This window comes from Malaclemys terrapin, chromosome 4 (assembly GCF_027887155.1).
Source record: "Malaclemys terrapin pileata isolate rMalTer1 chromosome 4, rMalTer1.hap1, whole genome shotgun sequence".
NCBI classification, from domain to species: Eukaryota; Metazoa; Chordata; order Testudines; family Emydidae; genus Malaclemys; species Malaclemys terrapin.
This window is the reverse complement of record NC_071508.1, coordinates 123,036,003-123,060,099: the sequence shown is the minus strand read 5'-3', so window position 1 is coordinate 123,060,099 and position 24,097 is coordinate 123,036,003. Positions and strand designations below refer to the sequence as shown.

Below are 24,097 nucleotides of genomic sequence, written 5' to 3'. Positions count from 1 at the left end.
TGTCCCTATATATAGATTAGACTAAATACATTCCAGAATCTGCCTCAACCTCTCCCCCATACTCGGTGCTATAGAGTCTGTTAACATCAAGATTTCATGGGGCAAAGAATCTGAAGGGTGGTTGGGGCAACACCACTCTTCAGTCAGAGGCATAAGGATATATAGGGCATAGACTCCCCAACAGACAATGCTGGTTAAAAGAATCCATCTAGAGTGCAGTTGGTGCATGCACTCAAAAAGTGGAATATATATGGACAACACATCTTGAAGAGCCAGTTATTGTAGGGTAAATAACTTTTTATTTCATGAGGTAGCAAAGCCTGAAACTTCTCCCCAAACTAAAACTAAACCAAATCTATAATTTCTTTGCAATTTTTTTTTTCTTTTTAAAACTTTCCATACTCCTCTGCACTTACTGCTTTTTGGCCAGGACGGGAAAAGGAAATCTCATGACCACAATCATTAATGTCACAGCATTTCAGAGCCAGATGATCTACTAGAACTCCAATAAAGCCTGTTTTGTTAAGATTTACACATTAGTTTTCAGAGTTTTGGGTAACAAAAACACTATCTGAAACTTTTTGTAGTTTCTCAGTCACTAATTTCAATGAAATCATAACACAGTGCTTGAAATACAGAGTGAGACACCTATAGGAATTCCCATTGAAATATCTATTGTAGCTGTTCCAAGCTTTCATCACAAACACTGACAGTGGTCAAACTCAGCTGAGGAAAAACCTGATCCCATAAAAGTGAATGGTAAAACTGCCTTTTAAGGGACCAGGCACTTCAATAATTCATGACAAACTCAATGTGTACATCTTTCACTCTTGTTAGATACACCCTTCCGTCTTCCCTTTTTACCTCTGTGCTGAATGACTACTCTCATTCCATTGAAATGCTTCCTGAACTTTCAACAATATCCCTCAAAAGCAAGATGTGCTTAGTTAAAATCAGGGAAGAAATCTGCACCACTGTAAGTCTGGACCTTCATCTGGGCAGGTGCATTGAGCACAGACAGCATTTAATAAATAAAAATCACAGCTCAGTCTGTGTTTCTAAAAAGTCTGCGAATCCTTAAAATGAGTTCTAGTCTCCATTTCAAAATAAAATAGGAGTCTCATTTATGGTTTCATATCAAAACTATGTGGTACGGATTGATTTGGAAAGTCAACATCTGAACCTTATTGTGGTTTCCAAATCACAGTATGAAAACAGGTAAAACTTGGCAGCTTCAACTGAGCTTTATTTTTGATTTTGGGGTTTCAGCCCCAAAATTCAAGTTAAAAGCTCTGAAAAGTGGTTCAAAACCAAAGATAATGGAGTTTCAAACATCTCTGATATCTGTAGCCAGATCCCGGAGTCCTTACTCAGTTGTCATTCACTCAAAAGTTACACAGAAGCTTCTGTATTGAAGTGATCAATAGAAGACAGCATTTCCAACCCTATAATCAATCCTATGAAGTCAGTGAGAGTTTTTCCAGAGTGAAGAGTATAGGATTTGGCCTCATATGATTGTACCAGAAAATACTTTTACAAATTGTGAGACATCTGCTTTTAGATTGTCCTTTTTCCTTTCATTGCTACATCAATCTTCTTCTTTTTTTTTTTTTTTTTTTATTTGTAGGAATTTATTTAGGAGTTACCAATTCTGGATTTATATCTCGAGATACAAAGTGGTTCAATATGACAGACAGCCTGTGTAGTCTCCTAGACGATGGTAATTCCTTCTTCTTCTTAATAATTTAACAAGTGCAGTGTTCTTGGTTGCTTGGGTGGTACATTCATTACACTGTCATGTGAGAGACTCAAGTCTGCACTTAGACTTGTGTTGACAGAACCGTGGTGGGGTGCCCTGACCCATTTCTACCCACATTTGCTCCCCTTGAGGTCAGTAGAGATCATCTTGAATTACATCAAAATATAGCATAATGTGTATGTAATTGTCAATAATAAAACAAAAAAGCTTAAGAAATAATAATAAAATCAAAACTTATAAATCCATAGCAGGCATGCATAGAGAAGGAAGGCTTGCTTAGATCAGTGGCAAGTAGTAGAAACTAATTTGAAACAGTCTTGGTCCCTTGCTTGACCACATTCTCAAACCAGACAAGAGAAAAGGTAAATATCACAGGTGGTGCTTTGAACCCTGTCAGATTGAAGACAAGGACATTACAGAGTTGCCATGGTGGTCCCTACAAGCTAACTGGAGTGGAAAGTGTGCTCTGGAAAGGGCTATTTTCCAGTCCTTTGTAAGATAAGAAGTACTTAAGTACTGGGTGAGTGCTGAGCTGGCCTAGGAAGCTCTTAAAGAGTCCGTGCTACAGGGTTACCATATTTTGTGCCTCCCAAAGGAGGACACTCCACGGGGACCCGGCCCCGCCCCCGCCCCAACTCTGCCCCCACCCCCAAGTCTCCGCCCCCTTCCCTGCTTCCCGCGAACATTTGAGTCGCGGGAAGCCTGAAGCAGGTAAGGGGGAGTGTGGGGGGAGGAGGCGCGGCCCAGGCTGGCCCCGGCCCTGGGGTGCCGGGCCCGGCCCCCGGCCGACCACCCCCGGCCCGCCCAGCACTGCGGTCCCCGGCCCGGCCCTCGGGGGCCCGGCCCTCGGGCCCCCGGCCGAGCACCCCCGGCACCGCACCGCCGGTCCCCAGCCCAGCCCCCGGCACCGCCGGCCCGTCCCCCGAGCCCCTGGCCCGGCCTGGCACCACCGGCCCGGCCCCCAAGCCGCCAGTGCCGGCCCGGCCCCCGAGTCCCCGGCGCCCCCGAGCCCCCAGCCCCTGGCCCGGCCCCGCTCCCCCGTCCCGGCCCCCAAGTCTCCGGCCCGGCCCCCAAGTCCCCGGCCCGACCCCCGGCCCGGCCCCCGAGCACCCGCACGGCCGGCCCGGCATGTCCCGATTTTCCCGGACATGTCCGGCTTTTTGGGCTTTCCCCCCGGACGGGGATTTGGAGCCCAAAAAGCCAGACATGTCCGGGAAAATCCGGACGTATGGTAACCCTACTGTGCTATAACCTGAAAGGCAAAAGGAATCATCAGTTCCTATGGGAAGAAAGATGTATGGTTTGTGAAGCTATTCTGAAGCAGCAAAAAAACAACCCTAATTCCACACTACCTATCCTTTTGGCCTTATTTTCAGGTACAGGCTGGCCAGCTAAATGGCGTTCATGTCAAATTCTAAAACATACATGATTTGTAAAAATGTCTTTAATTTTATATGCTGAATCCAGAGGGGAACCAAGCACTTGTAATGATACCCGCAAATGTTCTGAATGGCTAAGTGATTCTTTGGCTTGCGTGTTGTAGACTATAGTCATGACAGATGTGTGAATGCACAAAACAAACAAAGCAGTGATTATTCATAATGCTGTTTTTTCTCTTCCATAAGACTGTGCTGGCCTTTCACTTGTGAATATAATCTTAACGAATAATCATTTAATAATCCTCACTACATTGGGCCTTTTCATCAGTCAAGATCTACGCTATCCAACTGGAAGGATTTTAAATGTATGTGAGTTTACTTATAAATTAAGTAACATTTTAAGGCATATTTGCAAAGCGTAAGACAAATAAAAGTTTGCACAATTGTGCAGTTATTTTTAGAGCAGTCCTCATGGAAATATAGTAAAGGAGATTTTTAATTTGTGTGACTACCTTTTTCTCAGCCTTTTAACATGAGATTAGGAAATTCGGAATAAAGGAAGATTCAGGATTGTTAAAATTCAGAATAAGGACATACAACTGTCCCACAGCATAATAGTTAATTTGTTGAGTAATCTTGTTGTAAAAATGCTTTGTGAGAAATGTAGCACATTTAGTCATGCTCCTTTTAACTATTTATTAGATTAATAAACTTTAATGCCAGAAGAGTTCTTTTGTTTCATCTAATTTAAACTATCCATACAAGAAGTTCCTTTACTCTTATTCTGAAGGCAGGGTTTTTAATGGACTTGCTAACTTATATGTTCTGAAACCCACATATGTATGGGTTCACCAGAGTCGCTTTGTCACCATAGCAAAAGAATTGGATCCATCTTTTGCAAATGATTGGCTGTGCCACAAGTACCGTGGCAAGGCCAATTCATTTGATCAGCACTAGTGGTAAGTGGAAGGTTGGTTGATCACTTAGAATTTGATGCTGCAAGATGCTGAGCCTTCTGGTCTTCATCCAGAAAAGCACTTTGAAGTGTATTCTTTTGAAGTACAACCTCAGATAAAACACTTCTCACCCATTGTTCATTTTCCTGTGTGCTCCTTTCCTGTTGACTTCACAGGTCTCTGATGACTTGGAATGTATTTGCCTCACCATGCTTAATTTACATCAGAGACAGGGATAGGTGAATAGGCATGCTTCGTCTGGCAGAAAACCCATTTATCATCTCTGCCTTGTTACAGACTTTACAATATATCTTCAGTATGTATACATAACTCCTTATACAGTGTCAGTACATACATTTCACAATGATATTAATGACAAGTGTGTCACTTGCTTTCATTTAATACCTTAAACAACCCTACTTATGGATTAATACCATGAAAGCAGTGTGTTAGGTGTAGTGAGTGCATCAGGTTTGGTAGGAGTTACTGTTACAGAACAGCGAACTCTTTGTCAGTTGGCGTTGGTGGTTCTGAAGGTCACACTCACTCACTAAATGGTAATTTTGTCTGAGTAAGGATTTATGGATTAAGATTTAATGATTTGGCCTGATGTGATTACTAATTTACCTTGTTTAAAACTCAAAGTACGTGTCACTAGCCAAATTTTGCCCTTATTTACACCTGAGCAAATCAATAGAGATTTGTGCAGGTGTAGCTGCGAACAGAATTTGGCTCCATGTGCTTCTATATACTTATAAAATGAAGCTATGAGAATAAAATTAGACTGACTGTAACTAAAATATTTATATAATTAAAAACTCCTAATCACAAGTTGTCAAAACAAATCCTATTAACTTTTAAATAATTTGTACTGTACATGTTTCTACAACTTGTTATTGCATACTGGATAGCCAGTGGTTTTCAATGAGTTTATATTGGAGATAGGCCTGAATCAAAACCATGGATTCAAATGTCCCAATAACTTGAAGAAATTCAAAACCAAATTGGGATCTGAACTCTGGAGCTAAAACCCATCTGTCATTTCTGTTAATCATGAACATATTTAATAACTGATAGGAAAAGCATTTCTTGATTGTTAATGACTGCTGCAGAAATTGAATATGCTTAATATTATTGTTCATGAATTGCCAAGAAATGCCCTCCCCTATTGATTTTAATATGTATATTATATGCAAAAAACTATGCTAAAAGAACATTATTAAGTTGCAAAGTCAAGCATTCAACATTTAGTAAATACCAAAATTAAGGCTTAATTTAATCCCCTGGTGCACATGTATTATGATAATCTTTAATTACATGATCACATACTAGTATTACTAATTTTTTGCTTTCTGTTTTTCCCTAGTTCACCAAACCAAGCTTCTGCGGCTTTGAAAGGGTGAGAATCTTGGAAAAGCAGTTTTCTTAATTTTCTGTTTGTTTTACTTGTTCACAATACGAGATCACTTTACACCAGTGAATTAATATTTAAAAAAAACCAACAGAAATATTTTAAATTTCTGGGTTAGAACACCACAATTGCCTAACAGTTCACAAAAACATTTTAAGTTAGGCCAGCCTACTAAGAATAATACACCAGATCCCTCACTTTCACAGACCTTGGGAGGCAGGCCAGTCCTCGCCCACAGACAACCTGCCAACCTTAAGCATATTCTCACCAGCAACCACGCACCGCACCATAACAACTCTAACTCAGGAACCAACCCATGCAACAAACCTCGATGCCAACTCTGCCCACATATCTACACCAGCAACACCATCACTGGACCTAACCAGATCAGCTACAACATCACCGGCTCATTCACCTGCACGTCCACCAATGTTATATATGCCATCATATGCCAGCAATGCCCCTCTGCTATGTACATTGGCCAAACTGGACAGTCACTACGCAAGAGGATAAATGGACACAAGTCAGATATCAGGAATGGCAATATACAAAAACCTGTAGGGGAACACTTCAACCTCCCTGGCCACACAATAGCAGATGTAAAGGTTGCCATCTTACAGCAAAAAAACTTCAGGACCAGACTCCAAAGAGAAACTGCTGAGCTCCAGTTCATTTGCAAATTTGACACCATCAGATCAGGATTAAACAAAGACTGTGAATGGCTATCCAACTACAGAAACAGTTTCTCCTCCCTTGGTGTTCACACCTCAACTGCTAGCAGAGCACCTCACCCTCCCTGATTGAACTAACCTCGTTATCTCCACACTGATATATACCTGCCTCTGGAGATTTCCATTACTTGCATCTGAAGAAGTGAGGTTCTTACCCACGAAAGCTTATGCTCCCAGTACTTCTGTTAGTCTCAAAGGTGCCACAGGACCCTCTGTTGCTTAATACAGCAGAGGGAATTGTAGGCACGCACAATTTACTTTCTCAGATTTGAACTTGGCTGTAGACACTGAGTAGCATTATCATGGGATCTTTTAATGACTACCACTTATCAAGGCTTTGGTTTCACATGTTGTTTGAAAAATTACACCTCCAACAGCTTTATGTTCAGGCCTTGCTTATTCCTGACTTGGAGATTCAGGAAATGGCTATATTCTCCAACTCCTCTTTCCCCATCAACCTGTATTTATTCTTATCTACATTATTGATCAAGCCCAACCCTCCTTGTACCCTCCAGTGTCTTTGCAGGATTCTTTAATGCAAACTAAGCTATTATTTATGTACAGAAAAATTACATCACAAATGGATGCAATTATTTTAATTATGTATTTCCCTCTGTTTCTCATAGGATGATTATTTCAGCGCAAATGTATGGTATAATGTGCAATGTCTAGCTAACGCAGAGAGCTATGAAGGTGAGAAGTTCAGATGTGAAAATTTTTAAATCTATGAAACGGAGGGAGAAAATAAAAAAAGAGTAAAGCATAGTTATGAACTGAGTTGTGATCGGGTTAATCACTTAACTTGGGGTTTTCACAGGAGCCTAAGGGAGTTAGGCACTCATATCCCACTCAGTTTCCATGGAATTTGGGCACCAAACTCCCATAGGATCTTCTGAAAATCCCAGCCTTAACTATAAAGTGTCTTTAGTTTAGGGTCTGATCCCCCAACCATTCTCCCACAAGTTATGTACCCAAGAAAAATGCTAAAAAACAGTAGAAGTGCTGTTGTTCTTCTTTAAGTGGTGTCCCTGTGGATGTTCCACTTTAGGTGCGCATGTGTGTCTGAACCTTTGATGGGAGATTTTCTCATTCAACAACAGCGAGATTCCTAAAAGGATTTATCAATCTTTTTCTGCAGATTAGAGCCTCTACATAGCTTTGGGATCTCAGCCTAGTTCTTAACTGTCTCATGAAACAATCCTTTGAGCCTTTAGCTATGTGCTCACTATTACATCTGTCTATGAAGGCTGCCTTCTTGGTGGCCATCACTTCTGCTCTAAAGGTTGGGGTGGGGGTGTCTCTAATGGCCAATGCTCCCTTACCTTTTCCTTGGAGAACAAAGTAATCTTTATGACCTCATCCAAAGTTCTTACCTAAAGAGTCCTCTGAATTTCATATCATCCAAACTATTCACCTTTCTTTTTTTCCTAAGCCACAGTCTACGCAGTAGTCTGCTTTTCTTGCACTAAATGTTAAGAGGACATTAGCCTTTTACTTGGATAGAACTAGGCCATTGAGGAGGTCCCCTAGGCTCTTTGTTTCTATTGCAAATAGGTCTGAGGGAGCACCTGTCTCCACTCACAGACTTTCTAAATGGATCTTTGGATGTATTTGCTTTTATGGATTAGCTGAGGTCACACCTCCTGTCATAATTATAAAGGGAAGGGCAACAGCCCTCCTGTGTACAATACTATAAAATCCCTCCTGGCCAGAGACTCCAAAATCCTTTTACCTGTAAAGGGTTAAGAAGCTCAGGTAACCTGGCTGACACCTGACCCAAAGGACCAATAAGGGGACAAGATACTTTCAAATCTTGGTGGGGGGGAAGGCTTTTGTTTGTACTCTTTGTTTTGGTGGGAGTTCGCTCTTGGGACTGAGAGGGACCAGACATCAATCCATGCTCTCCAAATCTTTCTGAACAAGTCTCTCATATTTCAAACTTGTAAGTAAACAGCCAGGCAAGGCGTGTTAGCTTTATCTTTGTTTTCTCAACTTGTAAATGTACCTTTTGCTAGGGTGTTTACCTCTGTTTGCTGTAACTTTGAACCTAAGGCTAGAGGGGGGTCCTCTGGGCTCTTTAAGTTTGATTACCCTGTAAAGTTATTTTCCATCCTGATTTTACAGAGACGATTTTTACCTTTTTCTTTAATTAAAAGCCTTCGTTTTAAGAACCTGATTGATTTTCCCTGTTTTTTAGATCCAAGGGGGTTGGATCTTGATCCACCAGGAGTTCGTGGAAGGGAGGAGGGGGGATGGTTAATTTATCCTTGTTTTAAGATCCAAGGAGTTTGGATCTGTATTCACCAGGGAATTGGTGAAGTGTCTCTCAAGGCTACCCGGGGGAGGGAATTAGCACATTGGGAGTGGTGGCAATGGACCAGATCTAAGCTGGTAGTTAAGCTTAGAAGTTTTCATGCAGGCCCCCACATCTGTACGCTAAAGTTCAGAATGGGGAAGGAGCCTTGATACCTCCCGTAAGAGTGACTGCACAGTCTACGTCTGTAGCTCTACTCAAAGACATTCTGGTTGCTGAAATCTGCAGGGCTGCAACATGTTTCTCGGTGCAAACGTTTTCCAACCACTGTGCCCTAATTCATGCTGCAAGATCAGATGCAGCAGTAGGCAACACAGTTCTTTCTTCAGTGGTGGACTCTGTTCTTAAACTCCCACCTTCTTAAAGGGTTACTGCTAGGGAGTCACCTAAAGTGGAGTTCCCCCAGGGATACTTCTCGAAGAAGGAGAGGTTATTCACCTTGTGCAATAACTGGAGTTCTTCGATATGTGTCCCTGTGGGTGCTCCACTATCCACCCCATTTCCCACGCTTCGGAGCTGTCTTTATGGGGTTTGCGATAGAGAAGGAACTGAGAGCAGCTTGCCCACATAGCCCTATATAACCTCAGTGCAGGGCACGAGGATGGGTAGGACACATGCGTGGGCTGAACAGGCGTTGCTATCAAAAATCTCCAATCAAAGGTGCAGGGATGAATGCTCCCCTAAAGTGGAGCACCACAGGCACATACACTTCTCAAAGAACTCCAGTTACTGCCCAAGGTGAGTAACCTCTCCTGCTACACGAGGGATAGGCGGTAGAGAAGCTTCATGGAAAGAAACCTGTGCTTTCTAAGTGCCCTACAACACTGCTCTGCACCAGTTCTCTGCAAGGAATGGGCGGAGAATCTATAAACTTCACAGATCTACTGATTAGAAAACTATTTAGTGGACACAGAGCAAGCAGTAGCTGCTCTTATAACCCAGACACTGCTGTAGTGGCCACATAGTGGCTGCTCTGAAACCCGGCTCCAGGTTAGGATGACAATTCTTCCCTGTGTAAAGCCCATTCACTCAAGCTTTGAAAAGGGAGCAAGAATTTATCCCAGACAATTACACACAGGTTTAAATTATTTACAGGTGTATTTGTGTAAACACTTACAAGAGGACTCCTCATCTCCCATCCTTCGCATGAGCACATGGGGTAAAAGAGGTTTTTTAACACCAATGAATATTTTTTATGTTCTTAATTTTCATTTGTACTTGTATGTGGGTGCACAGTAGCTACTTTAGACAGGCAGATTGAAATCAGCATTCCACAAATCCAGTTCACAAACTCTGTTCCATGTAAATGCAGTCTATAGAGTAAGGAGGATTTGCTTGTCCATATCCCAGATTTGTCATTTACTTTACTCGTTTGCTCAGTTGGTTATAATTTCCCAGATTAGTGGTTCTCCTTTTATTCATTCTGTGGACCACTTTAGTGTAAGAGAGGGGAGTGGGGGGAAAGGATTAAAACAGGAGGTATGGAACAGAATACAGTAGAACCTCAGAGTTACGAACACCAGAGTTACAAACTGACCGGTCAACCACACACCTCATTTGGAACTGGAAGTATGCAATCAGGCAGCAGCAGAGACAACAACAAAAAAGTAAATACAGTACAGTACTGTGATAAACGTAAACTACTAAATACAAAAAAGAGGAAAGTTTAAAAAAAAAAAAAGATTTGACAAGGTAAGGAAACTTTTTCTGTGCTTGTTTTATTTAAATTAAGATAGTTAAAAGCAGCATTTTTCTTCTGCATAGTAAAGTTCCAAAGCTGTATTAAGTCAATGAAAGAACAACCATATCATTTTGTTCAGAGTTACGAACATTTCAGATTTACAAACAACCTCCTTTCCTGAGGTATTCGAAACTCTGAGGTTCTACTATACGTATATCTTCTTGTAGATCCACCTCCCCTCCAAACCTCTTCATCAAGGGAAAATGAAAGGAACAATTATCCTAAAATTGTTCCCCATGTAGATAACTGCCTTTTTCCAGTGCTTTCTGACCTTTCAGCCATTTCCTGTTCTCACTTGGTGTAATGAAGGCTTAGCTCCTGGACATTCTAGCTTTGCAACAGAGAGCTTTTCACATTTTCATTTATAGCCTTTTCCAGTTATCCTTCGACTAAAAAGTACTTTTCATATCTAAACAATATTGATTTCTTTATTTTACTGCTCTAACCCTTAAACTCACAGATTTTGAAGAATCCTCCTGAGGAGAGGGACTGCCACTTAAAGGCTTCCTGTCTCTCCACTGGTGCTGAGCCAAACTCCCAGCAATCTTCTAGGAGTTCCCTCAACCAAAGATGTTGTTTGAACAGAACCCTGAAGGGGATTTTCAAATGGTGGAGGGGGACACAATGTAACTTACCTAGACTCTGGTGGGATGGAGAATCAAGTGGAACCGGAACCCTAAAGAGAACCCATGAAAAGGTCTCTATAGGGTTGGATGAAATGTGGCACATACCACAGAGGTGATCGTTCCCTTTCCAACCTGCCAAAACCCAAAACAGCTTGTACAGGTTCCCCCTCTGTATAAGGAACAGAGTTGGTGTGTGTGGGAGGGAGGGAGTATAAATTTACATATATATGATATATATACATTATATGAGCTGATATAAACCTTTATTTTCAAAAGTGCTGAGCATGTTGAGTACTGAGCTATTTTGAAGAATTGGCCCCAATTCTGGGAAATCTGTCCCATAAAGATGAAACCAGATTGGTCTTTTTATAAAACTATATTACAGCTATTACATGCTGACTTTGATGTTTAGATAATACCTTTGTTTTTTCCCTAGTGGATTACATTAGCCTCTCGTTCAACAAAGATAAGACATTAAGCCAGGTATGGTAATGCAGTAAACCAGGTAAGGTTTGCATTGGTTGATCGTAACTGCAGTACTAATGCAACAGTATTCCCACTGATATCAGTCTATATTTTTTAACTTCCTATTTCTTTGCCATTTTTCTGTCTGAACATGTAAAGTCTTGATGTTATAGCTCATTAGTAAAAAGTTGGCATGCTATATGTCCCCTAGTTAGTTTCCTAGCTTTAAAATTGCTTTCCAAATTAATATGCAATACCATTTAGCTCATACTATGACCCTGTTGATACTTCCATTGGGTAACATTGGTGGCCCCAGCACCAATGTGGATCCCACTAAAGTCAATTAGGCTCCACATGGGCACAAAGGGCTGTCTACATGGATCTAGTTGCAGATTAAAGGGCCTAAAGTTGCAATTGTTTACTTGAGCTGCTTCCTTAATACTCCAGGAAAATTCTCATTAACTTCCACTTACTTACTAGTTCCCATTTGTCCATATCACAAATCCAACATAGAGGTTGGCTTGATTCCAGATAGTTGTCAATTTCTGCCCAAAACAAGAAACCCAGGACCCAAGTAAGACTGAGTTTGGTCTTGCTGAAGGGATTTGTGCAAATGCTTGTGCAGTTTTGTTAGTCTCATGCTCACAAGCATTTCATTGAAGTCAATGGAGCTGAGCCAGTTTACACCAGCTGAAGATCTGGTCCTCCATTCTGTTCTGAAACCAAGCTTATGATACACTACATACAAACCCATTCAAACTTTCACCATATTGAGTTCCTAATCACATATTTCCTTCCTCTTAGGTATCTACCTGTTTCTATAGTAATGATCCATACACAGAATGGTACAGTTGCTTGCCCCATAAATTTCACGGTGGAAAGACACTTTCTAGACGAGTAGTGGCATTTCTTATTGACTATCAGCAGAACACTGGAATAGGTCTTATAACTGTTCAGGTACAGTATGGAACCCCAGGCATAATTTCTGCCGCTTAGCACATCTGAACTTTAATTTATAATTTAAATTAAATTGCCCACCCTTCTATGCCATTCTGTTGTTTGTTCAAGACAATCGTTTTTGGATAAAGAATGCCAAACAGTATCAGTGAGTATTAGAGGAGGGGGACTGAAACTTAGGAGATCTGAGTTCTATCCCTGACTCTTTCACTGGTTTGCTTTTTGGGCAAATCACTTCACCTTTCAGTGCATTAGTTTCCCCATCTGTAAAATGAGGATAATAAAAATTTATTAATCTACAGTGACATTCTCCCCTGTGCTGAAGTCCAGAGCAAGGCCTGTGTTGAGTGGAAGTGGTGCATTGGCTTGGTGTTGGACTTCTGCACAAGGATGAACTTCATCCTAGTGTTTGCAGGTGCTTTTTGAAATCTTTGCATGGAATGTGCTACAGAAGTGTGAAGTAGTAATGGTATATTTCTCCTTTATTTCTGTATATAAAATGGGTCCTTCTTTAGGTGCCTTGCACTGAAAAAAGGTTATCTGTGCAAATGGCTCTTCATGAGCAACTATATTTTGACAAGGAAAATCGAACATTTAATTGCAGTTCCCAGGGTGTTTTGTAGCACAGCTGGAAAGGAAACCCAGCTCTCCTGGTTCCCAGTCCTCTGCTTTATTCACAACCCCTTTTCCCGCTCTTCAGAACTTAAGTTTCCATCTTTTCTAAATGCCACAAAAGTCTTTTCCTTCAATTACTAGAAATTAGGGAATGTTTCTATTTGACCGGTCAATGAAAAGCAAAAATTTGTGCCCAGTTACACAATAATGTGCAGGTTTCTCTCTCTAAATTCCGTGTATTACTGTCACTTGCCAGACATAAATTTATAACCACTTAAATGTGCTGTACATTCTGGCTCTTATGATATTCTGTATGCTAGTGGTTTAATGATTGTGCAAAAATCTTACCTGTCTATAGTTAATATTTTTTTCTCTTTAGAATAAAGAAATGGTCTCGGTGTACAAGTTAACAGACCACAAATTGAACAGGAAAACAAAATTTCCAGTATTCTGGTTTCCAGACCCTAAGTTTTTGCCTTTTGGAATGTTTTTTCACCCAGGAAGTCACTTTCTCTATATTTATGGGAGCCAGGTGTGCATCTATGGGAATATATATGGAAGTGAAGTATAATTTTTATGGTGATTTTTAGGAATGAAAGGTCCAGTTCTATCCTTCTTGATGAAATTTTGTAAAACTCCTATCGATTTCAGCAGAAGCAAGATCAAAATGAGAAACTGTCATGCATTTTCTAACTGTGGGAAGAAATAACTTCTCACAGGGCCTCATTCTGCAGTGCTTGCTACCACTGAACAGAGTCTGTGAATGGTCTCATTTAATTCAAGTGTGACTTTGTGGAGTGAGGTACTACTCATCTTAAGTAAGGATAGGCCTAATTCTGGGGTGGTGGAGGAGAGAGGAAATACTCAAGAAGTGAATTATAGTTAATTATGAACAAATTTTAGTTACAGGGAAACATATTGCCAGATAGGGGTTATTTTCTAAAAACATTAAGTTGTAGATTTTGGGACAGCCTGGTATTTCTGTAATACTTATGTATGTGTGCAATAAAATGTATTGCATTTTTATAACTGTGAGGCTGGGGTGTTTACTTTGATTATTTCCAGCAAATGTTAATTTGAAAAAGATTCTGTCTCTATAATACTCTGTGAGCAAGCTATGAATGCAGATAGCAGTTCAACAGTCACAATTGTTTCTTTTCCACAGGTCTGGTTTTCTGACGATGGAGGCAACACTTTTATGTTGTTAATCACTCTGGAGAATGAAATAATTATAAAAACAAATATGTGTGTTTATAGTCACTCAATTGCATTTGTGACTGACAAGGGAAACATCTTCTTTACTAAGGCAGGTGAGGAATTCAGAATTAATTCTGCAGTGGTTAGGAACTGACCCAGGGCAGCTGCTTTGCTAACCATGCTCCGGGAAAAACAATTAAAGCTAGTTTTTTGTTACCATTATTTTACAGTACATTGGCTGAAGGGATACAAGAAATCTTTTAAACTGCTACAAAAAAGAATGTATTCAATTCATATCTTCTGTTAAGTTCTGAACGAGCTGTCATTCGGTTGGAAAAACTCTGTGTTGCTAACATTAACATACACATCTAAAACTGCAAAGCAGATAATCTGTTTGGGCTGAGTATCAATAATGGTATGCTCCACACTATGATTGAAGTCAGTGGGAGTTTTGTCATTGACTTAACTGATTGCAGGACTGAGCCTTGGGGCTTTGAGCCTGCAATGAGCATGTATGCATGGATCCCTTGACCCAGGCAGAGCCTCCTTGACAATAATGGACACAAGGGCTTATCCCAGTGCTCAGTGCAGGATCAGGACCTTAAATAGTATGTGCCTTAGGAGATAATCATTCAATCACATTTGTTTGTGATTTTGTTATAAACAGTTTTTATTTATTAACTTACCATAAGCTTGTTTCTTCAGAGATTTTTAAAAACAGAGGCCTCATCCTGAGCCATCACAGCTCCCTCGGAAGTCAACAGCAGTCTTCAGCCCTATTGCAATAAACCTAAGCTCACTATGCTACCAAGTTTTGCTTGTGCAGGTGACCTATTTTCAACATCTTGTCCTATGTTCTTTCTCTGTAGGTTTTGAAAGATATGCCAAGCTTACGACATCAGCACACGATGTTTTCAATTTGTACTATGACCACTTGGGGTCTTTAAATATAATTTCTCTGAATGAATCAGTCTCTGATAGTCTGGAAATACACCTGCTTGATGTTATCACTCTAATACAGGTTAGTTGTATAACAAAATTATCAAACTCTTGTAGAATACTTTTAAAACCCCGCCTGCCTCGCCAGGCACAAAGTTCAAGGAAATTGGGTTTCATGCGAGGAAGTGGATGAAATCCACCCTGAGTTTTTGGACAAGCTGCAACGCTGCTGTGCAGCCCCTGTTTGGGTATTTCTAGTCCAGGACCTGGAATAAGTCACAGACCTTTCTTCACTTTTATGCTGAGTACAATTAAGTGTGGATCCAGTAGTCCATCTCTCCATTCCACCTCAAACATCATCGTCTGACCCTCCTATTTGGGTTCAGCACAGGTTTGCACAGGCCTTTCCCCACTAGCAGATGGTGCAATGCTATGCTTGAATAGAGCAGAAGGCTTTGAGTGTGCTCTTCACACACGAGTGGATTTCACCTTAAATGGAAGAGAGCTGAATCACCCAGTGCTGCTCACACATAGAGTGGGTGCTGGTAAATTGTATTTCTTTTTATATAGTATCTTTTATGCAAATTTATTTCCCAATGCTTTGCAGAATTTGAGTTTAAATAGTAACATTTTAATTAAGTGAGCAGAGAAATTCCCAAGCATATAATGAGACAGAATTGTGACGGGTTGGATCACAGAAACCCCCTTGGGAGCTACCACCCGATGTGCAAAGACTACCCCTGCTTCTGTTTTCCCTGCCAGCTCAGGACTCCAGCACCCTGTCTTGCTGAGCCAGACACACCCATCTGCTCCAACACAGACCCAGGGTCTGAATCACTTGTCCCAAAGCTGCAAGTTTACCTGAAAACAGCTCACAAAAGTGTGCTTGTCCTTCGCACTCAGATGCCCAACTCCCAATGGGGTCTAAACCCAAATAAATCTGTTTTACCCTGTTTAAAGCTTATACAGGGAAAACGCATACATTGTTCACCCTCTATAACACTGATAGAGAGAGATGCACAGTTGTTTGCCCCCCCTCCCCTCCCCTGGTATTAATACATACTCTGAGTTAATTAATAAGGAAAAAAGTGATTTTATTAAATACAGAAAATAGGATTTAAGTGGTTCCAAGTAGTAACAGACAGAACAAAGTAAGTCACCAAGTAAAATAAAATAAAATGTGCAAATCTATGTCTAATCAAACTGAATACAGATAATCTCACCCTCAGAGATCCTTCAGTAAGTTTTTTTTTCTCAGGCTGGACACCTTCCAGGCCTGGGCATAATTCTTTCCCCTGGTACAGCTCTTGTTCCAGCTCAGGTGATAGCTAGGAGATTCTTCATGATGGCTCCTCTCTTCCACCCCTTTATATATCTTTTGCATAAGGCGGGAACCCTTTGTCCCTCTGGATTTCCACCCCCCTTCACTGGAAAAGCACCAGGTTAAAGATGGATTCCAGTTCAGGTGACATGATCACATGTCACTGCAAGACTTCATTGCTCACTTGCCAGCACACACATATACAGGAAGACTCACAGGTAAACACAGCCATCTGAAGACAATGGGAGTCATCAAGATTCCAAACCATCATTAATGGCCCACACTTTACATAATTACAATAGGCCCTCAGAGTTATATTTTATATTTCTAGTTTTAGATACAAGAGTGGTACATTTCTACAAATAGGATGATCACACTCAGTAGAGTATGAGCTTTGTAATGATACCTTACAAGAGACCTTTTGCACGAAGCATATTCCAGTTACATTATATTCACTTATTATCATGTTTTTATAAAACCATATAGATTGCACAACATCACAAGAATAATGTACTGAATAATACCAAAAGAAGAGAAGGCTTAAGAATTATGAGGAAATGAACTTTCTTTCACAGTAATAGAGAGAAGCGCATGATGCAGGAATAAGAAGTGGGAGGTTGAGTGGAGTTTAGTCACAGAGGTAAAATCTGATCAGTCTATGGGCCTAAGCATAACGTGGCTAACCTAAAAAAATAATCACATTTCAATGATAAATATTCCAAGAAATGTGACCCTGGTCCGTAGGTGCTAATAACGATGCAATAAGAAGTTGGCATAATACCTGTTAAATCAAATGGGTAACAAGTAATTGTCCAATAATATAGTCCTTATACTTACTGGGTTTTTTTCTTACTATTTAAAAAAAAATCAGTAAACTCAAAAGAAATACCTTTGTTGCCATTTAAAAACATTTGCCAACAGTTACACATCTCAGATGCTGCAGTTTTCCCTTTACTTAGCAGAGGAAATAATTGCTGTTCCTCAAATACCACTCTCTTAAGCTTGGTTACTGTTGCCTTTTTAATAGGGTGGTCTCTATATTTAGAGAGTCCTGTAGGTGTTAGAAAACATTTGTAACATTTTATGTGGGGGGAAGAAACAGATTATTTGAAATGTCCTTATTTTACTAATTTGTCTTTAATCAGTTTTCAAGGCATCAGCACAATTTTATATTTTACATTGTTTAGGCAAAGAAGAATAAAAAGAAAAAGGATAACCACCAACATTTTCCCTTCATTCTAGGAGGACGACATAGGTTTTGATGGCCCATTGTCGCCACAATACATCACTGAACAGCAAATGGTATTTTTTGAACATATCCCATTGAATGGAAAATCAAGAAGTATTAAAAAGTCAAGATTTTATGGTCTGCACAAAGGCAAGGTGTTACAATATCGGTAAATAGATGAACTCTTGCTATATTATTAGTATCAAAGAGCATTCAATATTTTCATGTTTTAATCATTTAAAAGAGCATTGCTAAATACTTTTTTTCATAGTTTGTATTTTATTAAAAATTTTTAAATACCATTTTAGGAACGTGGAAACATTGGGCAAAGAGCTGCCCTCAATCATACTTTGCAAATCTATTGGCTTCAATAGGGTTACCAGGGTATAACCAAGGGCAGATTTTAGCTGGATATAGATTTTTCTGTCAATTTTTACTTTTTCCATTCTGCAAAGGATGGGTCCAGTCTTGGTATACTGCAAGCAAAGCTTGCACTGAAGTCCAATAGATGCTCAGTGGCCTTCAGAAAGCCTTTCTTTGCCAGATGGCTAGCAGCAAACATTGCCCTCTAATTGTCCAATGGAGCAACGTCGGCAGCAAACAATCTAGGTAAAATGGCAGAATCATGAAGGAGAGTCATAAGTGGTGTTTACTAGGAGACCATTAAGACATTGGGAGTTCAATGGTAGTTTTATTTGATTTAAGACTGTAGTATCTAGCCCTTACATTTGTGTGTGTGTGTGTGTGTGTTTTAATGGAGCTTGGATTTATTGCAGCTTTTTATTTACTTCCTTCTTGTGTACACTAACATCATGTGTTAAATCAGCACACCACTGGTGTGAAGGGTTTTTAGAGATAGCTGAGAGCACATAAAGCTTCATTTTGGTCTAGTTCCTGTATTGTTTGTGGTTATTTTTGGTTTTAAATTTTGTAAATGAATGTAATGCTCATGAAAATGTCCTAATACTGCTCTGCCAGTTTACATCAACTCTGCTTCTCCAGCCCAGTGCCTCATTTGCATAGCAGCAGACAGTCATAACCTAATTGTGTGTTGACTTTGTGTTGAATATAAATGTCTGCTAGAGCGTTCAATATCATTAGAGACAGTTTTTCTGGCTAATGGGTTAAATCTTACCTTCTGATTGCTGTGTGAAGGACATTGTGGCAGTACTAGTGAACAGGCACTCACCTGACACAAACCGCCACCACTACAATTCTTTGCTTGTATCAGCAGACAGGCAAAGGGCTGCATAGGTAAAGACGCTAATCAACGGTGTCAATCAGCAGTTATGTTTTAAATATGCTTTGAGCTCTGCAGCAAACCAAGCTTCCCCACTCTACCCTTGCCAGCAGTCACCTGTCTTTCTTCAGAAATAACAGTAGAAATCATCAGTACAGCCTCTTTCACTCTTCTTTCCCTTTGCATCTGGATTGATTTTTTTTTCAGCTGCAGCTTTCTGATGCACCAAGAATTTACTTCAAGCTTTGTCTACACTATGGACTTGATACAAAAAAATTCCTACCGTTTCTAAGACCAGTTCAGCTGCAGTGGTGCTGGGACCACTGGGAACTCTAGTGTAGATGTTTCTCTGGCTCTGGCAGCATTTTTAGCACCATGTGTGTTAAAACAACATGGTGATTGAAAACAGCTACCATCGTAAGAGAGCCTCTGCGCTAAGTCCTCCAGAGGCAGGAACATAGTAGAAGAGGAACAGAGTGGCAGTGTCTGCTTTTGTGGTCCATGGGCTGGAATATCAACTTTAGAGGGGTTGCACTGAAGCTCCATAGCCTGCCTGCAGATTAGGAAGTGAATTCTATCTCTGCTACCCGCACCCAACATTGTACACAGTCCAACTGTTCTGGCTTTGTGTTGGAGACAGACATGGGTAATTTCTACTCTACTGGACCTGACTAGCACCTTAGTTCATGAAAGCATATCCATTCAGGAATGGTGTTTAAATATATGCTTGACTGTCTAAACTTATGCTTAAATCCTATTGAAGTCAATTGGATTTACCTATGTTCTTTAAGTACTATTGTGAATAGGGTTGGACTTAAGCATGTGTAAATTCTTTAATTAGCGAATTGTCTAATGTAATAACAAATATATGCTTCCTGCCCATGTAGGCCAAGCGGATCAGCTACAATAGTCAATGTTTTCCATCATGAATATCCTCCACAATATTTATCCTCTGTCATCGTAGACGTTCTGGAGAGGTTTCCCTTTGAATCTAAAGATAAAAGCTTCTTTATGGATAATACTTTAAGTATTTTGAAGGTGTCAAACACCACCAGAGTTAAGCTTCAGCTTGTTTCTGAATGTAAGTTACAGATATCATTGATTCTGTACAGTAATGAGGTCCTTTTTTTGGAAAATAACCTCTTATATGACCTTTTACAAAAAAAAAAAATCCCCATTCTAGCTGTCTGAATGTACACTATATTTAACCTGCAGATAAAGGAATTCACATTTCAGTGGGGTTAGTTCTCCAAAAGTGTAAAACTGAATTTCTTTTCTATTTCTCCATGGCTAGATATCTCAAATTCTTCTCTGAGTGCTTGTCTTTGCTTTGGCATGGCCTCTAGCATGGCCAGTACTGAGATAGTGTCAGTATGTGGTGTTGTGCCACAGATGTGGAAGGAGTTCCTTCTGACTTTGGACTTGACGTCACCCACCCAGGTGCCAGAATCAATGGTTCCATCTTCTGCGGTACCGAAGCAGAGGAATACTTAGACTTAGACTGCACTCTACTCTTATCCCCATGCCTAATAGACTTCAGTGCCAACAATCTCCCCTGCTTCTTATGCCTCTTCTTAGGCACTGGTGATGGTAAAAGCTGTTGGGACTCAGACATGATATGCACATGTGCATCACTCAAGAAGAACAAAAGTACATATACCAATTGCGGGGAAGGATAGCTCACTGGTTTGAGCATTGGCTTGCTAAGCCCAGGGTTGTGAGTTTATGGATCCAGGGCAAAATCAGTACATGGTCCTGCTAGTGAAGGCAGGGGGCCAGACTCAATAACCTTTCAGGGTCCCTTCCAGTTCTGTGAGATAGGTATATCTCCATATATTATTAATTATATTATAATTATTAAACAATGAAATCAGAACTGTTTTAACAAATTTGAGACAACTTTCTCTTGCTTCATTGTTAATTATTACTAAGAAATATTCATATATAATGCTTATATTACATAGTGTCCAAAGGCCCCATAGTGCTAGATGATATACAAACACATATGAAGATCTCTAAACCCTGACGATCTAAGGAGACAAGTGATATAAAAAGAGTGGAGGGAGAGAGTGTTGGAAGCACAAACGTGCTTAGAATTCTGAGTTGTTTGCAGACTTCCTCATTTTTCTTTCAGAGTAGCCAAATGAGCAATATTACAACCACCGTTAACATATTTTGAAAAGCCATTGTATTCTAAACCCCAATTTTCACTCCCTCTAAACACTTCCTTTGAGTCTGTAACTCCACATGTTTTTTTCTCAGCCTCAGGCTGAAACTGGAAATTTACAATCAGTTCAGATGAGCTGTCCTGGAGTTATACAAGCATGAAAAAAGTGTCCAGTTTTTTTATATAGATATATAATCTTTCAGTGGAATCTAGCTTGAACTCCACTCAAAATGGTTTGTTTGGTTGCTTGTTTGTTTGTTTTAAGAAATGCCATGGACTTAGTCATTTTTCCTCTGGGAAAACTATGACTTATTTAAAGAAATTTTATATACAAATAAATTATAAGCAATTGAAATGGTGCCACTGAAAGAGAGTGTATTGCCACCCTTAAACTTATTCCAGAAATGGTCATTTGTATCAATACTGAAAGCTGCAAATTCACCCACCCAAAAATGCCCTTCTGTAAACCTAGGGCTGGGATGCTGCCTCCTCCTGCTGTGCACAAAGCAGCTGCAAATCTGGCTCAAGCAACTACCTGAGGGTTTCCTCAGTATCAAAATCCCATGTTAGAGTAGAGCTGAAGGTGCAGCTCTTATGTCATGGTAAGAGGAGGATCAGAGGATCAGAGCCTATGTTTAATAAAATGTATCGCAGTTATAACAAACACAAATGTTTGAAATCCAATATGAATTTTTATTTCTAAACTGTTACTTATGAGCATTCTTTGTTGTAATTATGAGCCAGATTCTGACACCATGATTCACACTGAATAATATGTTAATTTACATGTGGTCATACCAGTGAAGGAATAAGGTACTACTCAATTTTAGTAAGGGTGCCATAATCTGGTCCTAGATTTGCATACTAAAAATTATTGAACAGAAAATGTAATTATTCTGTTTTCTTAATTTAGATTATAATCGTTCGGTGAAGGTTGTTTCTTCACGTCTTAATGTATTTAAACCTTCTGATATTGAGAAGACTGTGGTGATTCCTGGCTTTAGCAGCTTCCTGATTGTTGAAATTCTAGATGGTCTGAATGCTTTGGCAGATGCTACCATGCCTGAGAGAGTGCCTTTCAACAAAAACTTTTCCTCAGGCATGTGGTTTGTGTATGACTTTGGCACTAAGAATGGAAGAAAATGGAAGATTATAGTAGACACCTGTAGATACTGGGTACGAGAACTTGATAATCTACCACTGAATGCCATTAAATACCTGGATCTTACCCAAACCTTCAATTTTGGATTCAGAGTAACCCCTGTTAATCTAGGTGAGACGTTTTGAATTTTGTTTTATTTCTTGAGCTCTATAGTCTGAACACAAAACATTAAATAGCTATTAGGCTGGTTTGGTTGAATTTTACATGATAATGGCCAGATACTGATTTCAGTTACATGTAAATTTGGAGTAACTCCAATGAAGACGATGTTCTACATTTCAAGCCCCTGCCACTTGCTGGAATTATAAACTGAAATTATACATGGTTGTTTTTGGACAAAAGGAAATTTTTGAACCATACTCTACTTACCTTCACTCTCTCCTCACACCCAAAACCAGGCTCCTTAGTATGGCCATTGTAACATTTACAACATTTTGACAGATGGTTTCTCTTTGCACTCATAACTAGGTTAATTTTAAAACTTCAAACTTGCTATAGGTGACGGGTTTGGTCACAGAGACCCCCTTGGGACTGTCACCTGATGTGCTGAAATTACCTCTGAGCCTGTTTTCCCTGCCAGCTTGGGACTCCAGAACCCTGCCTTGTTGAGCCAGACACACTAGCCTGCTGCAGCACAGACACAAGTTCTGGGCCACACCCCCAAAGATGCTGGTGTTAAGTGAAAATAACTCTGCAGGTTACTTGACTCCAGCACCCAGATACCCAACTCCCAATGGGATCCAAACCCCAAATAAATCCATTTTACTCTGTATAAAGCGTATAAAGCATAAACTCATAAATTGCCCGCCCTCTATAACACTGATAGAGAGAGATGCACAGCTGTTTGGGTTTACTAATAAACAAAAGTGATTTTATTAAGTATAAAAAGTAGGATTTAAGTGATTCCAAATAATAACAGACAGAACAAAGTAAGTTACCAAGTAAAATAAAGCAAAAACATTCAAGTCTAAGCCTAATACATTAAGAAACTGATTACGGGTAATATCTCACCCTCAGATGTTCCAATAAACTTCTTTCACAGATTAGACTTCTTCCTAGTCTGGGTCCAATCCTTTCATCTGGTACAATCCTGTTAGTTCCAGCAGACATCTTAGGTGTTAACTGGGTGTTTTCTCATGACTGGCTCTCCCTTTGTCCTGCTCCACCCCCTTTTATAGCTTTGGCACAAAGTGGGACTCTTCTGTCTCTCTGGGTCCCCACCCCTCCTTCTAAATGGAAAAGTACCAGATTTAAGATGAATTTCATTATCAGCTGACATAGTCACATATCCCTGTGAGACCTCATTCTTCATTACCCAAAGGCTGGCCCACATGTACCCAGAAAGGCATGCAGGTAAATAAACCATTTACAACCAATTGTCATAGTCAATGGGAGCCATCAAGATTATAAACCACCATTAATGACCTAAACTTTGCATATTTCTAGCTTCAGATACAAGAATGATACATGCATACAAATAGGATGAGCACACTCGGTAGATCATAAGCTTTGTAATGATACCTTACAAGAGACCTTTTGTATAAAGCATATTCCAGTTACATTGTATTCACATTCATAAAAATATTTTCATAAAGCATATGGAGTGCAACGTAACACTTTAGACTTTAAGGCATGATCTAAATTTCATTAAGTCAGTGGGAGTCTTCCCATTGACTTCAGTGAACTTTGTATCTTGCCCTCTGTTCTTAGCAAAGACAAGTAGCTTTTGGCGTGCTTGAAAAAATACGGTTGAAGAAATTTAATGCAAAGGTGAAGCTGATTTTTTTCTTTTAAAATGTGTTTTCATTGATTTTTCAATTACATATAAGCACCAGAAGATACCCTGACTTTTGGACCCTACATTTATTTTTGGCCAACTATTTTAAAAG

The 24,097-nt window shown here is 39.9% G+C and overlaps 1 protein-coding gene across 1 annotated transcript in view; it reads left to right on the top strand.

The window, feature by feature from the left end:
• CATSPERB (cation channel sperm associated auxiliary subunit beta) overlaps positions 1-24,097 on the top strand; it is an 81,454-nt gene that overhangs the window by 23,017 nt on the left and 34,340 nt on the right. The window contains exons 7-18 of the mRNA XM_054026174.1: positions 1,628-1,720; positions 3,385-3,503; positions 5,461-5,493; positions 6,863-6,929; positions 11,354-11,400; positions 12,187-12,339; positions 13,334-13,486; positions 14,120-14,264; positions 15,021-15,172; positions 17,654-17,808; positions 19,767-19,960; positions 21,960-22,319. Of these exons, the coding sequence (XP_053882149.1) occupies positions 1,628-1,720; positions 3,385-3,503; positions 5,461-5,493; positions 6,863-6,929; positions 11,354-11,400; positions 12,187-12,339; positions 13,334-13,486; positions 14,120-14,264; positions 15,021-15,172; positions 17,654-17,808; positions 19,767-19,960; positions 21,960-22,319 (1,671 nt within the window). The remainder of the gene's footprint in view (positions 1-1,627; positions 1,721-3,384; positions 3,504-5,460; positions 5,494-6,862; positions 6,930-11,353; positions 11,401-12,186; positions 12,340-13,333; positions 13,487-14,119; positions 14,265-15,020; positions 15,173-17,653; positions 17,809-19,766; positions 19,961-21,959; positions 22,320-24,097) is intronic.